General features: G+C 31.7%; 1 protein-coding gene across 1 annotated transcript in view; it reads left to right on the forward strand.

Annotated features, from left to right (window-relative positions):
* The window catches only part of LOC114328167 (juvenile hormone esterase), a 114,852-nt gene extending 99,481 nt beyond the window's left edge, over window positions 1–15,371 (forward strand). The window contains exons 9-11 of the mRNA XM_050648177.1: window positions 6,240–6,378; window positions 11,323–11,464; window positions 15,137–15,371. Of these exons, the coding sequence (XP_050504134.1) occupies window positions 6,240–6,378; window positions 11,323–11,464; window positions 15,137–15,320 (465 nt within the window). The 3' untranslated portion in view covers window positions 15,321–15,371. The remainder of the gene's footprint in view (window positions 1–6,239; window positions 6,379–11,322; window positions 11,465–15,136) is intronic.
* The last annotated feature ends 2,140 nt before the right edge of the window (window positions 15,372–17,511 follow it).

Raw genomic sequence — 17,511 nt, forward strand, 5'->3', positions numbered from 1 at the left:
CGTAGATTTACGCTCGTGTTATGTCTATGTCTCGGATGTTGTTTTTTGATGGAATGTGTCTAAAGATATTCAACCTCTCATCTTTACCGATGAGCCCACGGAGGTTGAAGAGGGCGAAACACATTTCTAAGAACTGGTGTTTGGATCTTTGATTCTATTCGAAAAATTTTTCCCTGCCAGAAATAGTGGATGTGTGAGTTATTCGTAAGGGGATTTTTCCACATTCTCTATTTCATTTGTTTGGTTTATATATATATATATATATATATATATATATATATATATATATATATATATATATATTTATATATATATATATAGACGGTTTTATATGCTGTTGTTTACTTATTAAGAGTATTTTGGGTTTCCGTATGTTCAGATCCAGACGTGCTTCCCTGCAGCTCTCAACGACACCATCAAGTAGTGTTTGCAGATCTTCCTGACCAGAAGCTAGGAGTTCTGTATAGTCCGCATATCGCAAATTATTGATGACTTCACCGTTCACAAGTATTCCTTCTTGTTTTTCAGACAGTGTTTTTCTGAAAAATCTTTCGGAGTAAACGTTGAAAAGCAGGGGTGACAAGAGGCATCCCTACCATACTCCTCTTTTAATATTAAGGGCCTGTGATTCCACACCATCTACTAAAACTGATATTGTTTGATTCCAATATAAAGCAATTGTTCGAACATCTCTGCCGTCCAAGCCAATGTATTTTAGATCTTCGATTACTATAGAGTGCTTAACACCATCAAATACCTTTTGGAAGTCAACAAAATAACAGTATATGTCTACAGATATATCTCGACATCTTTGAGCAAGTACGTTCATTCCAAACAGTGCATCTCTCGTTCCAAACCCGTTACGGAAACCAAGTTGTGTGTCATCCAGGTATTCCTCGCATTTATTGTAGATACGACCATGTATCACCTTCAGAAAATTTTTCAATAAGTGGTTTAACAAACTGATGGTTTAACAAACAATTTGAGAAAAATTTATTTTTTTTTATTAGAAGGATGTAATTGTATATTAAAACATAGTTTTTAATTCCAAATAACTTTTCATAATAACAATTCTTATTATTCTGGAATATAAAGGTACTTTAGTCTTTAACGAAATTCATATTTTTGACATACCTCGTACAAAAATTGATTGGATTGATATAAAATTTGATATCCGATGGTTAAGTTTTAGATTTTAGGCTATGCAGAGCACTTTATAGGGAATAAAATTTTTTGGTAAAATTAATAATAAAAATGTTTTCCATATGGTTCCTAGCTACGCAGACATGCTGTATAAGAGTTAGTGTATAAGAATTTGCAAATTGTAATGTCATATTCGGATTCAGTATAATCAAAAACAAAATAGAAACATATTTGATCAAAGTAAAATGATGAATTCAATGATATTTTTAAAATTATTTATACAAAAAAATTGATATTTTTTAAACAATTCATAAACAATTAGCGGCAAAATCTGTGAGTAGAACTTTTTACTTTAACATGTATATAAACTAACAAAAAAAGTTTTAGAAAAATATAAGCTTGTTTGAATTATTCCGAAACAATGCAGGTTTTCGTTTTTATTGCGCTCCCCTAAATAGAGAAACTACAAACATCATCCCAGTTTTCCTTAAAAATAGAGTTTCTGAGAGTTTAAAGAAACATTGTTTAATTAAAATGTATACCATTTTTATTCAGTTGCAATGCGAAAGCAAAACTGTCTTATTTTTCACTTAGTACAGAGAACGCAAACCAGCACTCTCAATCGACGATTTTCGACTCTAATTGGAGTCATCATCAGAGAGGCGTAGGTTTGCTGCTCTCTGCCCCAAGTAACGAAACTCCGAGAGTTTAACCCGCTTTGCAACTGACGTTATGGAGTAGGTGCCTAGCGACATCTGCTAAATGAAATTCAAAGTTTTCAACCTAATAAAAATATTCAAAATATTTAAAAATATCCAAAATATTCCTAACAGATATTTAATTGACTATTTCACTAGACTGTTTTTAACTGATAAAACGGCATAGCAGCGCTTCGTTTCCTACTGACAAAACTCCTTAACGACGTGAAATCTCAGCGACAAAATTATGACAGATAATAAATAAAGACAAATAAATAAATAAAGAAATAAAGATTATATTTCGTTGATATGGTGCATTAATTGTCTCGTGAAATAGTCTTGTCGAATATCATTCGAGAGAAAATTATTTCCGGCAAAATTTTCTCCTGGTTTTATTCAAGTTCGTTGCCTTTTGGTAACTTTCGCTTATGAAATTTTGACAAAATCACTCGACTGACGTCTCGTGATTTAAGTCCGTTAAGATAGGCAAATTGCCCTTACTCCCAGAATTCAATATATTTATTTTTTTTTACGTTCTATGCAATTAAAAAATGAGATAACGTGGATTTTTAGATCGCCACCCTTTTACCCCTCCCCCCCACAGCCAAAAAGGTAGATTTTTAGATTTAATCTTTTTAAGTTGGGTTGCAATTGATTTAAAAATTTCAAAAAATTCACACATGTATCTGATACTTTTACAAAACATGTCCATTTTTTATGGACCCCTAGGTCGAGTGTACATAACCTCAAAATTTTTTTTAACTATTTTAAAGCTTATATCTTTTTTTTGGAGGGGGCTGCAGGTCCAATTTCTATGCATTTTGTAAATTTTATCAAAAGCTATCTCTCTAATTTTTTTCAGATTTTTCCGTTACCTGTGCCATCTTGAAAAATCCGGAAAACTGGTTTTTTAGGGGGTTTTTGGGGATTTTCTCCATTTTATAGACTGCAACATAGATCAACTCAAGGTTTTGTTAATAGATTATGTAGAAATTGAAATAACTGAGTATTTTACGACTATCAAAAATTGGGCAAAATACCCCAAGCCCCCCAAAAACAATGTTTTTTTAAGTTATATAAGGGTTTTTGTTGGCTTAATGATATTTTTTGAGATCAATACAGCCTACAAACTTTGAATTTTTTTCAATTTTTTACTTTATGTGATTAAAAAATAAGACTCATCGCATTTTTAGCCCACCCACCCTCCGCCTGCCCCCACAAAAACGTCATTTCTTTTATTTTTTTATTTAGTTAAAGTTTTGTAAGGGTTTTGCGGGTCTAATCATATTTTTTGAGGTCGATACAGCCTGAATATATTTTTTTATTTTTTTACGTTCTGTGATTAAAAAATTATGACTCACGGCAATTTTAGCCCACTTCCCTATTACCCCTCCCCACAGCCAAAAACGTAAATTTTTCGATTTTATTTTTTTAAGTTGGCTTGCAATTAAATCGAAAATGTTGTTCTAAAGGTATTTCTTTGTGGGATTTTTGTAATTAACTATTCTAAATGGGAAATAAGCCACAATTTTACTAAAAAATGATTTTATTTTCCATCTGTAATGCGTTAGAGAGAATTCGATAATCTGTGACGCACTGAAAAAAGGGTTCGGGGCGATCTATATAAATAAGTCAGATTAAATTAAATTATTAGATATTTTTCAGGTAAGATTTTTTACCAAGTTACATTTTTGTTTAATTTATTAATATTTTGTGTTTTTACAACGTGGTGGACGTCCAAACCTTAATAAAATTATTTTTTAGTTAAATTGTGGCTTATTTCCCATTTAGAATAGTTAATAATTATTAAATTATAAATTACAAAAAGTACATTTTATATATCATAATTCTTGTAATTTTGTGAATCAAAACATTTTGTCCTTTGTTCATTAGTTTGTATTTAGTAGGTACCCTAATATTACCTCACATTATACATATTCTAATTATTCAAACATCTGCTTGTACCATCTACATAACCTATATGTATCTCTGCCTATAATGACAGTTTGCTTCACGTTTACTGCCACATAAAACACCATATAAAGAATGAAGAAAGTATTACCAAAGAATATATAGCTCCGTATAGGTATATTCAGAGTATTCGGAGAGTTATATTCGTTGGTATTACACTTAACAATTCTAAAGTCTTCATCGCTGTCTTCGTCTATTACAGGTATAACATCTGTATTGTCAAACAGTTTTGCAAGATATTCTGCTGGCATGATGATTTTTGTAGAATATCTTCCATGCCATAAATATTATACTATGGCAGCTACATGCGAACAACAGAACAGCCTATGGTTATGTTGCCGATTGCGCAACTCGCATCTACAAGGTATATACAAGACATAGATATCTATCGTTTACTGTTTTCCAAACCATCTACATTTGGCTCATAATGCAAATAATCAACGACGTATGCTTGTCCCCGTTAGGTAAATTATTCCGATTCGTTTTTTTTGCACAAACTTACTCAAAAACAGGTCCTTTAAACAAATTCACCTGTACCGCGGTCGGAAAATTGTTTAAACAATTTTTTAAGCGAATTCAAAAAATCAATTTTTTCACTTTGGACAAATCTGTTTTAGATTATCTGGATCAACCTGAACAAAAAAGGTCTCTTGTGATATTGCTCTAAAATTGACTGTTGTCGAGTTACACGCGATATAAAATTTGAAAAACGCGAAAATGGCCATTTTCAAGGCTTAATAACTCGATTAAAAATTATTACTAGGAAAGTCAGAAAGTGACCAAATCAAAGTTTAAAGCCCTCCCTATAAGAGCCTGAAGAAATTTTTGTCATTATTTTATTACTAACTATTAATTTTAATAATTAAAAATGAGCGCTAAGCACGTATTGAGGCGGTCGTCCGCGAGAAAGATGTACAATTCATTGGACGTTCTAAAAATATCGATAAAACAAGTATCGATCGAAGTCAAAAATACGTTTTAAAAAAATAAAAAAGGAATTTTGAGGTTATGTGTACACTTGACCTACGGGTCTATAAAAATAGATATGTTTTTTAGAAGCCTCATAAAATGTTTAAATTAATAGCAACTTATCTAAATAAAAAAAATAGAAGAATTGTCGTTTTTGTGGGGGCAGGGGGAGGGGGTGGTGGGCTAAAAATGCGATGAGTCTTATTTTTTAATCACATATAAAGTAAAAAAAAAGAAAAAAATTCAAAATTTTTAGGCTGTATCGACCTCAAAAAATATCATTAAGCCAACAAAAACCCTTATATAACTTAAAAAAACATGGTTTTTGGGGGGCTTGGGGTGTTTTGCCCAATTTTTGATAGTCCTAAAATACTCAGTTATTTCAAATTCTACATAATCTATTAACAAAACCTTGAGTTGATCTATGTTGCAGTCTATAAAATGGAGAAAATCCCCAAAAACCCCCTAAAAAAACAGTTTTCCGGATTTTTCAAGATGGCGCAGGTAACGGAAAAATCTGAAAAAAATCAGAGATAGCTTTTGATAAAATACACAAAATGCAAGAAAAATTGGACCTGCAGCCCCCTCCAAGAAAAAGTTATAAGCTTTAAAAAAGTTGAAAAAAATTTTGAAGTTATGTACACTGGACCCAGGGGTCCATGAAAAATAGATATGTTTTGCAAAAGTCTCAGATACATGTGTGAATTTTTTGAAATTTTTAAATCAATTGCAACCCAACTAAAAAAATTAAATCTAAAAATCTACCTTTTTGGCTGTGGGGGGAGGGGTAAGGGGGGTGGCGACCTAAAAATCCGCGTTATCTCATTTTTTAATTGCATAGAACGTAAAAAAAATAAATATTTTGAATTCTGGGGATGAGGGCATTTTGCCTATCTTAACGGGGGGTACCCTTTAATTCGCGAAAATTGCCAGGCAACAAACTTTCATACCAGTCGAAAATATTGCCGGCAAAATTTTCTCTCTTGTGATATTATATGCGAAAACTTATTGGACCATTTTCCTGGTAACACCTCCATGGCTTCTAAAAATTGCATGCCTGATGGAACATCTTCATCTGGCTTGCAATTTTTAGAAGCCGTGGAGGTTTTACCAGGAAAATGGTCGAATAAGTTTTCAATTAAATATATTTTAGAAATATTTTTAAATATCTTGAATATTTTTATTAGGTTGAAAACTTTGACTTTTTTTAATATGTTTCTTTAATAATAACATCAGTAAAACAAGCAACTTCTCAAAAGCAAGTTTATATTTCAAACGTCGCGTCGGAGTCGCGAACTCTTCTGTGGCAGTGTATGATACCTACCTATTTATAAAGTCACGACGTATCGTCAGAGCAAAGATATAAGCTGTGTAATACGATAGATACACATATGTACTTTTAATGAGAAATAAGATACCGAATTTTCTTTGGGTTAATTTATTTTTATCTCGTTTCAGTGGAGCAGCGATCAATCTTTTTCAACGCCTACTGGAAAACAGATAGAGCTCGGATGTGCTCATGCACCCTATTTTGTGTACCAGTTCGCCTATAAGGGAGATTTAGGTGGGATGATGGATGACATCTACATTGTTCCCGGTGAGATATATTTTAAATTGTTCATCTGAAAAAAAAAAAAATTAAGAATTAATAGTTTTTATAACAAAATTAGTAAAACTTTTAATGGTTTTATTTTCCGGTCAATATAGATCACTCTAGAAATGATTATTTATATTTTAAGTTATACAGGGACATTATTATAAGGCAGTGAAATAATTTTTAACTCCTTAATAGTTTATCAATTTTTAGACATATCTGCGAACCGCTCGGAAAACTGGAGTCAAATAGATATTTATGAAACAGTTCGTGAAGTATGCCTTTTGCGAACGCACGCGATGTTTAGAGCACGAGCGATAGCGGTAACGCACGCGATGTTTAGAGCACGAGCGATAGCGGACGAGTGCTATACTTTGCGTAAGTTCGCAAAAAGTACTTCACGCAGAGCTTCATACAATATTTTATCTATGATAAACAAATAAAAAAAACTAACTCTTCGTCACATGAATTCATTTCTATTCTACAATTTTTAGAATTTTGACATTTAAAAATTGTAACTTCTTTCAAACCATAAAACTGTCAAAACTTCTGTCGTAATTTATTGCTGACAATGTCATCACCATGACAACGCGAAAGTTAAGGGTATTTGATTATATGAAAGTGTGCCAAAAACAGAGCGAAAAAGTAAATCCCATTTAAAATACATTGTTACTTCACGCACACTTTAAACTCTTCACGCACTGCTATCTATAATGACAGTTTTCACAAAGTAAAAACTTATACATAATATGAGATAGAGTAGATAATAGTTATTTATGTACCAAGTCAGTAAAGTGACTCTTTATAGAACGAGTCTTGATATTAAGAGAAGAGCGAGCGTAGCGAGCGAGGCGTGTAACAGACGAGTTCGATAAAGAGTCTTTACTGACGTGGTGCATACAAAATTTTATCGCCAACATAATTTGATCGGAAATCAACTTGGAATTTGAATTCTAATGATTCGCACCTTAAAGTTGACTACGTAAGAGTTTGGGCTCTGTAATTATTTAAAAATAATATAAAATTTATAGAATAAATTGAACAAAAATCTGTCGTTTATTTAACTTCTTTAAAATCTCATTATAACACTACACATTTTTTTTTAATTTGATTACCTTCATTATTTCATAAAATTAATCATCTTTAAATTTAATAATCCCTGAATGAAAAACTGGAAAATGAAATACTGAAAGCTGGACGGCTTGGATAATGCCAAAATATATTTTATCTACAATTTCACTTTCTACAATAATTTGATATTGCTTTTAACACTTACTTGCAATTTACAAATTAAGAACTTTTTAAATTTTACACGTCATAATAATTTCATGACAGTGATGACAGATAACTTTTGCAAGATGGCCGCTTTCGATTTTTAATCGATAGTTATCAATATTGAATAATTACTAAATCGGTAAAGTTTTAATTTATTTTATATGAATATATTTACAAAATACTACAGAACTTCACTTCTTGACATAAATGTAATTGATATACCGCAAATTGTGTACAATATTTTTAATAATTAAAGTAGATAAATTTTAAGTTCACTCAAACTCTCGGTATTCGATTACTGCCATCGACCACTTACATTCAATATGGGTTAATTTGATTAATCGCGGCAGGTAAAGTAAAAAATTATTCTTTCAGTACAATAAAGTGTTACTTTACTGCCGCAAATGAGGACAAATGAGTACAATAATAAATGACTTTAGGGACGGTTGGCGATAAAATTAATTATAATATCTTCTTCTTTAAATCTCTCAATTGGAGGTTTTGTAACATCATCACTATCTTTACTTTATTCACTGCTGCGTAGAAGAGTTATATTATTAAACTGTATTTAAACCATTCCCTCAAATTTGTCAACCATGACATTCTCCTTCTTCCAACACTCCTTCCACCTACCTTTCTCTGTATTATCAATATAAGCATTTCATATGGCTGTCCCCTCATTAAGTGTCCCAGATATTAGTCTAAGAGCTAGTGAACCCTCCGACTAACGTTCGTCCTGTAAGGCTAAAAATTTTTCTAGTGGTAATTCATAGCACACCAAGGCTAAAAACCATGACCTGGCAGGCCTCAGCGGTGCACGTGTATCTACCAGGTGAATCGAAAAGTGCAAATTTAGGGGGTAAAATAAACTTTCTCCTGTAAGGTTTAAATTTAAGTATGTGTTTGACTAAGTCATTTAGAATAAATGTGTACAATGACAGGCGATTCTGAAGAGCATAAGACCTTGCCAGGCAAGGGGAACAATTAGGGGTTTTTCCTAAAATTATTCTTTTTACATCGAACTAATTTTTTTTAGGTTTTTTGATTCATTTAAAATAGAAAACGTCTTCGGTGATTTTTCTCTTAGGTTAATAGTTTTTGTTATATGAGCGATTGAAAATTTTGAAAATTGAGAAATCAGCCATTTTTAACCCTAATTCGGACATTTATCTAAAAATTTCAATGTTACCAAGGTACGTAGATATTCTTTAAACATTGATTGATGAAATCTAGAAGAGTTTTTTGCAATAAAATATCGAAAACCCCTTTGTTTTTTTATTGCTTATCAAGGGTGTGCGACACTGTAGTATAAGTGAGGACGTTTGAGTTTGCATAAATTCATTATCTCGAGGATGGGAAAATTTCAAGAGAAATTCTCAGACAGGTCGATTTTTATTTTTGAATTAGGACTTTTTGGCATATATATAATACTAGTGACGTCATCCATATGGGCGTGATGACGTAATCGATGATTTTTTTAAATAAGAGTAGGGTTTTTGTGATAGCTCATTTGAAAGTTTATTTAATTCTCTATTCAGTAATATAAACATTAACATAATTATTTATACAGGGTGTAAAAAAAATTTTTTTCTTTTATTTGTCAAATTTAATCAAAGTTAATTTAATAAAAAAAAAAATTTTGTACACCCTGTATAAATAATTATGTTAATGTTTATATTAGTGAATAGAAAATTCAATAATCTTTCAAATGAGCTATCACACAACCCCTACTCTCATTTAAAAAAATCATCGATTACGTCATCACGCTCAGGTGGATGACGTCACTAGTATTATATATATGCCAAAAAGTCCTAATTTAAAAATAAAAATCGACTTGTCTGAGGATTTCTCTTGAAATTTGCCCATTCTCGAGATAATGAATTTATGCAAACTCAAACGTCCTCACTTATACTACAATGTCGCACCTGCTTGATTAGCAATTAAAAAAACAAAGGGGTTTTCGATATTTTATTGCAAAAAACTCTTCGGGATTTCATCAATCAATGTTTAAAGGATATCTACGTATTTTGGCAACATTGAAATTTTTAGATAAATGTCCGATTTAGGGTTAAAAATGGCCGATTTCGCAATTTTCAAAATTTTCAATCGCTTATACATATAACAAAAACTATTAACTTACTAGAGACGTAAAGAAAAATCACTAAAGACGTTTTCTGTTTGAAATGATTCAGAAAACCTAAAAAAAAAATTGTTCGATGCAAAAAGAATAATTTTAGGAAGAACCCCTAATCTTTCCCCTCGCCTGGCAAGGTCTTATGCTCTTCAGAATCGCCTGTAATTGTACACATTTTTTCTGAATGACTTACTCAAACACATACTTAAATTTAAACCTTACAGGAGAAAGTTTATTTTACCCCCTAAATTTACACTTTTCGATTCACCTGGTAGATACACGTGCACCACTGAGGCCTGCCAGGTCATGGTTTTTAGCCTTGTTGTGCTATGAATTATCACTAGAAAAATTTCTAGCCTTACAGGACGACCGTTAGTCGGAGGGTTCACTAGCTCTTTGACTATATTATAACCTTCTTGTTTTTATTATATTTATTATCTCGTATTCTTTGCCCATTTCTCGAAATACGATCTGTCCAATACGTTCGTGTCTGTTTTTTGTTTGTCCACGCTATTCTAATCCTCCTTCAGATATAGGGTTACCATACGTCCGGATTTGGTCCGGACAGTCCGGATTTAAAAAACATGTCCGGATTGGCGTCCGGATATGAGAAATGTCCGGATTTTTTTCTTTACTAAAAAAAAATGGAAAAAACTTGGCCCGACGGTGGGAAATTTCATTCTGCGCTAAATCAAATGGTTAAGGCTACAAGGTGATCGTCGATCGTACCTGGAAAGAGATGGAAGAGAGCGCTTTAACTATAGTCAGCGTTGTACCGAATTCTGTCAATGTGGATGAATTATTTGATGACCGCTTGTCACTTCTCCAAGATATAAAAAAGCTGAAACATAAATGGACTTTACTACCTAAAGAAGAAACCCCAAACACTTATGACAAATGGCAAGAAATATTTGAAGCATTTTCTAAAAGCAACGTTTCCTTTACGAATATTTTTACAATAATACAGTTCATCTTTTGTCTGCTTGGTACTTCGGCTCCTACTGAATGTATCTTTTCGATGATGAATTTTATGTGGACGGCTGAAACAGGAAGATTTTATCTGCCTGTTGTAAAAGAGCTTCTCAATATTAAAGCAAATTCTGTAATGTCATGTTCCGAATTCCATGACAAAATAAAAAATAACAAGCCACTTTTGAGAAAAATTATGTCTTCTGAAAAGTATGAAAGAAGAACAGAAGAAGAACTTCCTATCCCTGGGCCCAGTACGGACTAAGCATTTCGCATATATGTACAATGTAGAGGTAGCAACACAGTCAAATTCACATTTTACATTTTCTACAACCCCTTGGACTACCCCTGTCCGGATTTGGCCTTAATAAATTATGGTAACCCTATTCAGATAACACTTCAACTTTCACTAAAGTATTTCTTGTTATTTCCATGACGGATAATTATTATGCTAGGCAGGGTTTTAAGATAAATAATGTACAAACAAAACTAATATCGATATTTAACTATAATAAATATAAGTAATATGTTGTTATCTAAAGCAAAATTATAAAATATGGAATTTGCAGGAGCTGAAAGAGTTGGACACATGGAAGATCTCCACTATTGGTGGGAATTTCTAAATAATAGTGATATTAATCAATTTCCCGAAGAAGATCGACTGATGATGCGCCGATTTTTAACACTTTGGACCAACTTTATCAAATACTAGTAAGTTGGGGAACATCCATAAACTACGTCGTAAAATTTTTGAACTTTTGAATACCCTTCCCCCTTTCCGCCGTAATGCATCATTTAGAGTTGACACCCCCCCCCCCATATTGACGTGTCGCAATTGCAACTCATTTAGTGATTTTTTTAAAATTAATATTATTTCTGGATTTTGTAAAGTTAATTCTCAAACTGTATTTATAAAATTCACTACACAACTAATAACCTTTATTTTGACAAAAGACACCACTTTTACCGGAGTTCGTATGCTTTCTTAACTGCATCATATCTTGATACTTCTTTTGTTTTGATTTCGATGTCATTTGTTTTATTAAGTATACATACATTGCGCTAACTAAATAAAACAATATTTTATATCTATTCGTTTTTTAGAATTATCTCAGATATAGTATTCAGTAAATAAATGAACCAACATTTCATTTATTGCTTCCAAATGTTGTTTTGTATAGAAGCGTTTGCTTAAACACTAACAACAATATTTTATTTTTTGTTATTCTGCACAAAAGTGCTAATAGTAATATTATTTAAGGTTGTGACCGATAAAAGCGAAATGAACAGTATGCGATAAAGTATCTTATACAGGGTGATTCATTAAAAATGTCCAATCTCTGAGTTGTAGATTTTAGACCTCAAAATATTAAGATTTAACCCAAATCACTTATATAAAATGTGCCTCATTACTGAGTTACAGGGTGTTCTATGTAAAAATTTATTAACCATTTTTACCCAGTACTTTAAAACTATTTGACATATTCTTGTCATACTTTGCAGAAAGTGTAGCTGCCCTACACCCTACTAAATTATGATAAACAAACGTTTCTTGCTACTACCAGATGCGTACGACAGGGGACAGTGCATGGTTTACCCTTCCCAAATTCTACGCCATTGACGAAATTGCTATTTTAGCACAATATTTCGATTTTCCAATACTTTCTATGTAAATAATATACTCTTCATTCGTAAAGTTAAGATCATCAGTTTTCGAGATATTTGAAGTTTAAAATGAAACTTTACAGTTATTTTGATTAATGTATTGTGCCCCTTCATTTTTAACTTCAAATATCTCGAAAGCTAATGATTTTATCGATACGAATGAAAAGTATATTTTCGTCGTCTCTACGTGATTATATATTGTAAAATCCGGAGATATGGGATGCAGCCAGAAAGCAGTTTATTAACGAAAAGTCTTAGATTTAAAATATTGTTTATTATATTTTTATTTCAATTATTCTAATTGTTTAAAAAGTAGTAAACGTTGTATCTGGGGCTTTTCGTTGTTTTCCTCGTAATACGAGAGATGTCGCTAGATTGCGTCTCAAAAGGTGGGTTCATTGCATCGCGATGGTTTGCCTTAAAAGTGGCAGAATGTTTATATTCCCTTCAGAGTTTTGACTGCATAAACTTCACTGATGATGCATAAGGATGCTGAAATAGTTGCTATATGGATATGGTAGTCCAACTCTGAATCGAATATAAATAAAACCTGCCTTGAACCCTTTTTTATCTTTTTCATTTTACTCAGTTTTTGAGTATTTAGAAACTGTCTTTCGGTCCTTTTCCTAGACGAAGAGAAGGTAGATGCGTGGCCTAAGTGTCCTCTATTTGCTTTCTCCTATTTTCGTCGTCTCTACGTGATTATATATTGTAAAATCCGGAGATATGGGATGCAGCCAGAAAGCAGTTAATTAACGAAAATCTTAGATTTAAAATATTGTTTATTATATTTTTATTTCAATTATTCTAATTTGTTTAAAAAGTAGTAAACTTTGTATCTGGGGCTTTTCGTTATTTTCCTCGTAATACGAGAGATGTCGATAGATTGCGTCTCAAAAGGTGGGTTCATTGCATCGCGATGGTTTGCCTTAAAAGAGGCAGAATGTTTATATTCCCTTCAGAGTTTTGACTGCATAAACTTCACTGATGATGCATAAGGATGCTGAAATAGTTGCTATATGGAGATGGTAGTCCAACTCTGAATCGAATATAAACAAAACCTGCCTTGAACCCCTTTTTTATCTGAAAAGTATATTATTTGCATAGAAAGTATTGGAGAATCTAAAAATTATGCTGTAATGGCAATTCCATCAGTGGTGTAGAATTTAGGAAAGTTCAACTATTCATTTTCCCCTGTATGCCCCTGGTAATAGCCAGAAACGTTTATTTAACATAAATTAATAAGGTGTGCATTACCTACACTTTTTGGCAAGTGTGATACGGCAATTTTAAATACTTTTAAAGTACTGGGTACAAATAATTTTTAAATTTTTAAATCAAACATCCCTATTACACAAATATTAACTATTTGTATCCAGTATTTTAAAAGTATTTGACATATTCTTATCATACTTAGCAGATAGTGTAAATACTGTACAATCTACTAAAATATGTTAAACAAAACTTTCTGGCTAGTACCAGAGGCGTACGACAGGGGAAAGTGAATGGTTGACCCTTCCCACATTCTACGCCACTGGCGGAATTACTATTTTATTGCAATTTTTTGATTCTCCAATACTTTCTATGCAAATAATATACTCTTCATCCATACCGATAAAATCATTAGTTTTCGAGATATTTAAAGTTAAAAATGAAGGAGCACAATACATTAATCAAAATGCTATGCCGTTTCATTTTCATCTTCAAATATCTCGAAAACTAATGACTTTAACATTACGAATGAAGAGTATATTACTTACATAGAAACTATTGGAAAATCAAAATATTGTGCTAAAATAGCAATTTCGCCAGTGGCGTAGAATTTGGGAAGGGTATTTTAAAGTATAATTCACTTTCCCCTGTCGTACGCCTCTGGTAGTAGACAGAAAAGTTTATTTATCATAATTTAGTAGGATGTACAGTACCTATATTTTCTGCCAAGTATGACAAGGATATGTCAAATAGTTTTAAAGCCCTGGGTAAAAATATTTATTAAATTTTTAAATAAAACACCCTGTAAGTCAGTAACGAGCCACATTTTATTTAAATGATTTGGGTTAAATCTTAATATTTTGAGTCTAGGATCTACATCTCAAAGATTGGACAATCTTAATGAATCACTCTGTATAATTCTTTTTAATTCTAAAATAGGCTATATAGGGTACGGTAATTTATATTGGCATATTTTATAATACTTATAATATTATATATACCCTATTCCACGAACATTCGCCTGTTTTGGATTACTTCGACAACGAATATTTTACTGTGCAAAATAAGAAGAACGAAAGTAAATTGCAAATTACATTGTTGTTTATTGGAATAATTATTAGCGCCATTTACTTTCGTACTTCTTATGTTGCACAGTAAAATATTCGTTGTTGAAGTAATCCAAATGGATTAAACGTATGTTCAAGGAATGGCCCATAGGTAAGTAGTATTGAAGGTTTACCTTTTTGTATCATTACCTATCTGATACTTTTAATAATGCTGCCCTCTGGTAGAAGCTAATAAAAAAATTATATTTAGACAGCTACTTTAAATATATCAAAGGACGTCGGATGTGAACTCATACCCCCTCCCCCATGTCGGATACCGTCGTAATAAGCAAAGTACCCCTTACCCCTTTTCTGCGACGTAGTTTATGGATGTTTCCTTGCATATTATTTTTTTCTATTCATTTCCACTTAATGAGACACATCTTAATTTATATTTTAGCAACCCAACCCCTAAAGCGGATCCACTTCTCCTCAACGTAACGTGGCCAATGTCGAATCCAGATTCATTGACCTATTTAAATATAAATTCTACCTTTGAGGTGAGAGAAAATCCGAGAGTCTACAGATACGTTAAGCCGATTATCGAGAAATATATGGAACCACCTTACGTTTCTTTTGGTTAACATAATGTCTAATATATTGTTAACAATTAATACATGTTTGTTTAATTAATACTTTTATTGTTTAGCGTGTGGTTGAAGTGTGGCCATTGGATAATTTTACGGAAGGGTAATTTCTTAAGCCACAATGCAAAGAACTAGGCACAGAATAAATGTGACACAGTACAAAAGAAGCGATAGCTATGACAAATGATAGTATCAACTAAATATGATATCCTAAACCAACGAACAGGGAGTACAGAGTAAACAAGCTGAAAATGCGAGCATTATCATAACGAAAACTTTGTTCATTTACGTATTTAAATTCATAATATGGAAAATTGCTATTATGAAAAGGTATTTAGAATTAATAATTATGTTTTAATGTGCAATTATATCATTCTAATTTAAATGTTATGAACTATAAAGGCACTTTACCCTTGATCGAAATTCATATTTTTTGTATACCTCGTATAAAATTAATAAAATTTTATATATGATGGTTACATCATAAATCTTAGATCACGAAGAGCTTTTTATGAAGAATAACTTTTCTTCGTCAAATTTAAAATAAAAGAGTTATAAATATAAATGTTATTGGTATCCATAATTTGAGAAAAATCTTCAAATATTTTTTTCCATTAGAAGGATGTAATTGCACATATCAGACCATAATTTTTTATTCCAAACAATATTATTTCATGTAGTCGGTTCGCTAAACTCAGACACAACTGGCTAGTGATTTTAGTCAATAATTTTGCCAATTTGGCAAAAAAAAATAATTACTAAATAGTTAATAAGTACTAAATAATTAGTAATTTTGCCAATTTTGGCAAAATTCGCAAACAACAAAAAAATTACCTACTAAAATCACTAGCCAATTTTGTCGAGTTTAGCGAACCGACTATAATAACAATTTTCATTTCATAACGAATGGAACAGTCCATTTATCATCAAAGGGAAGGGCGTACACTCGTATAAACCTTTTTAAAGCGGTTAATAAATTATTGCTTTTAAAATATTCACAAATTGTATTTTTGTACATCTTATTTATTTTATATAATACCTAATTAAATTCACTATCAAATGTCATTGATATTTTATTAATATTTAATTTAAAATCTAGTTTGACATTCACGAAGTGTCAAACTCAAATAATGTAAATAACCTGTGCTTTGCTTAACAAATCAAGATTTAAAAACTAGCCTACTTACTATCAACGATTTCAGCTGAGGTGTAGGGTGTCGGAAGAAAATAAATGGATTGTGACGTCACATTTTAGACTTTGAGGGCGATTATCTCGAAGACGGTTAGATATATCAAAATGTCGTTTTCAGATTTGGATTCAGGAGAAAAAACTACATAAGAATCCATCGATACATCTGATCTGAGTATTGCAGGAGCGGCAACGCAATAACACACACACTTTTGCGAATTTATTAACGAAAAGTTTTTGTTGAAAATGGAAGAATATGTAGACCAAAAAAAAATAAAACAAAAAAAATCGAAAAGGAAGTACAGCAAAGAGATGAAATAAATCCCGAAAAGTTACTACTTCCTGCTAAAAACTTACAAACTAAAAACGGATATCATAATTTGTATACAGAGTGGGCCAAAGAAAACAGTCCACCTCGATATTTGGCAGTATTTATTAGATTTTAAGGAAATGAAGCATTTTTTTTTCTATTTTGTGACAGTAGTAGAATGTATTTTGAATTAAATAAATTACATACATTCTTCTTTTTGTGTCAATTAATTTAATTAAAATATTTTTTTCTCGGATACTCTGTACCCTAACAACACAAAACATTCCAGGAATGTACTATCAAAATTCTATTAATGTTTGAATGTACTGGACATTCAAGGAACATTCGGTGAATATCTGATTAAGTTATTCGTGGAATGTTACCACAAGACATTCTATGAACATACTACCAATGTCCTATATTTTAAGAGAGGCCATTTACTATTCAATTTGCATTCATTTTAAAATTTGCTGCGCGTGTATATGTATTTAGGCAATCCAAACCACGTGACTTCTGGTTCTGTTCTGGTTGGCATGGCATACAGGTTACAGAGGTTATGTTTGTAATATAATTTCATTTCATCATTTCACTGTTTATCGTCATATTTTGGATTCATTTGGATTTCGTTTGCTGTATTTTGTGAACTTTATAAACTTTACCACACTGCAAATTATTTACCGAAATTATTA

Source organism: Diabrotica virgifera, chromosome 1, assembly GCF_917563875.1.
Source record: "Diabrotica virgifera virgifera chromosome 1, PGI_DIABVI_V3a".
NCBI lineage: Eukaryota > Metazoa > Arthropoda > Insecta > Coleoptera > Chrysomelidae > Diabrotica > Diabrotica virgifera.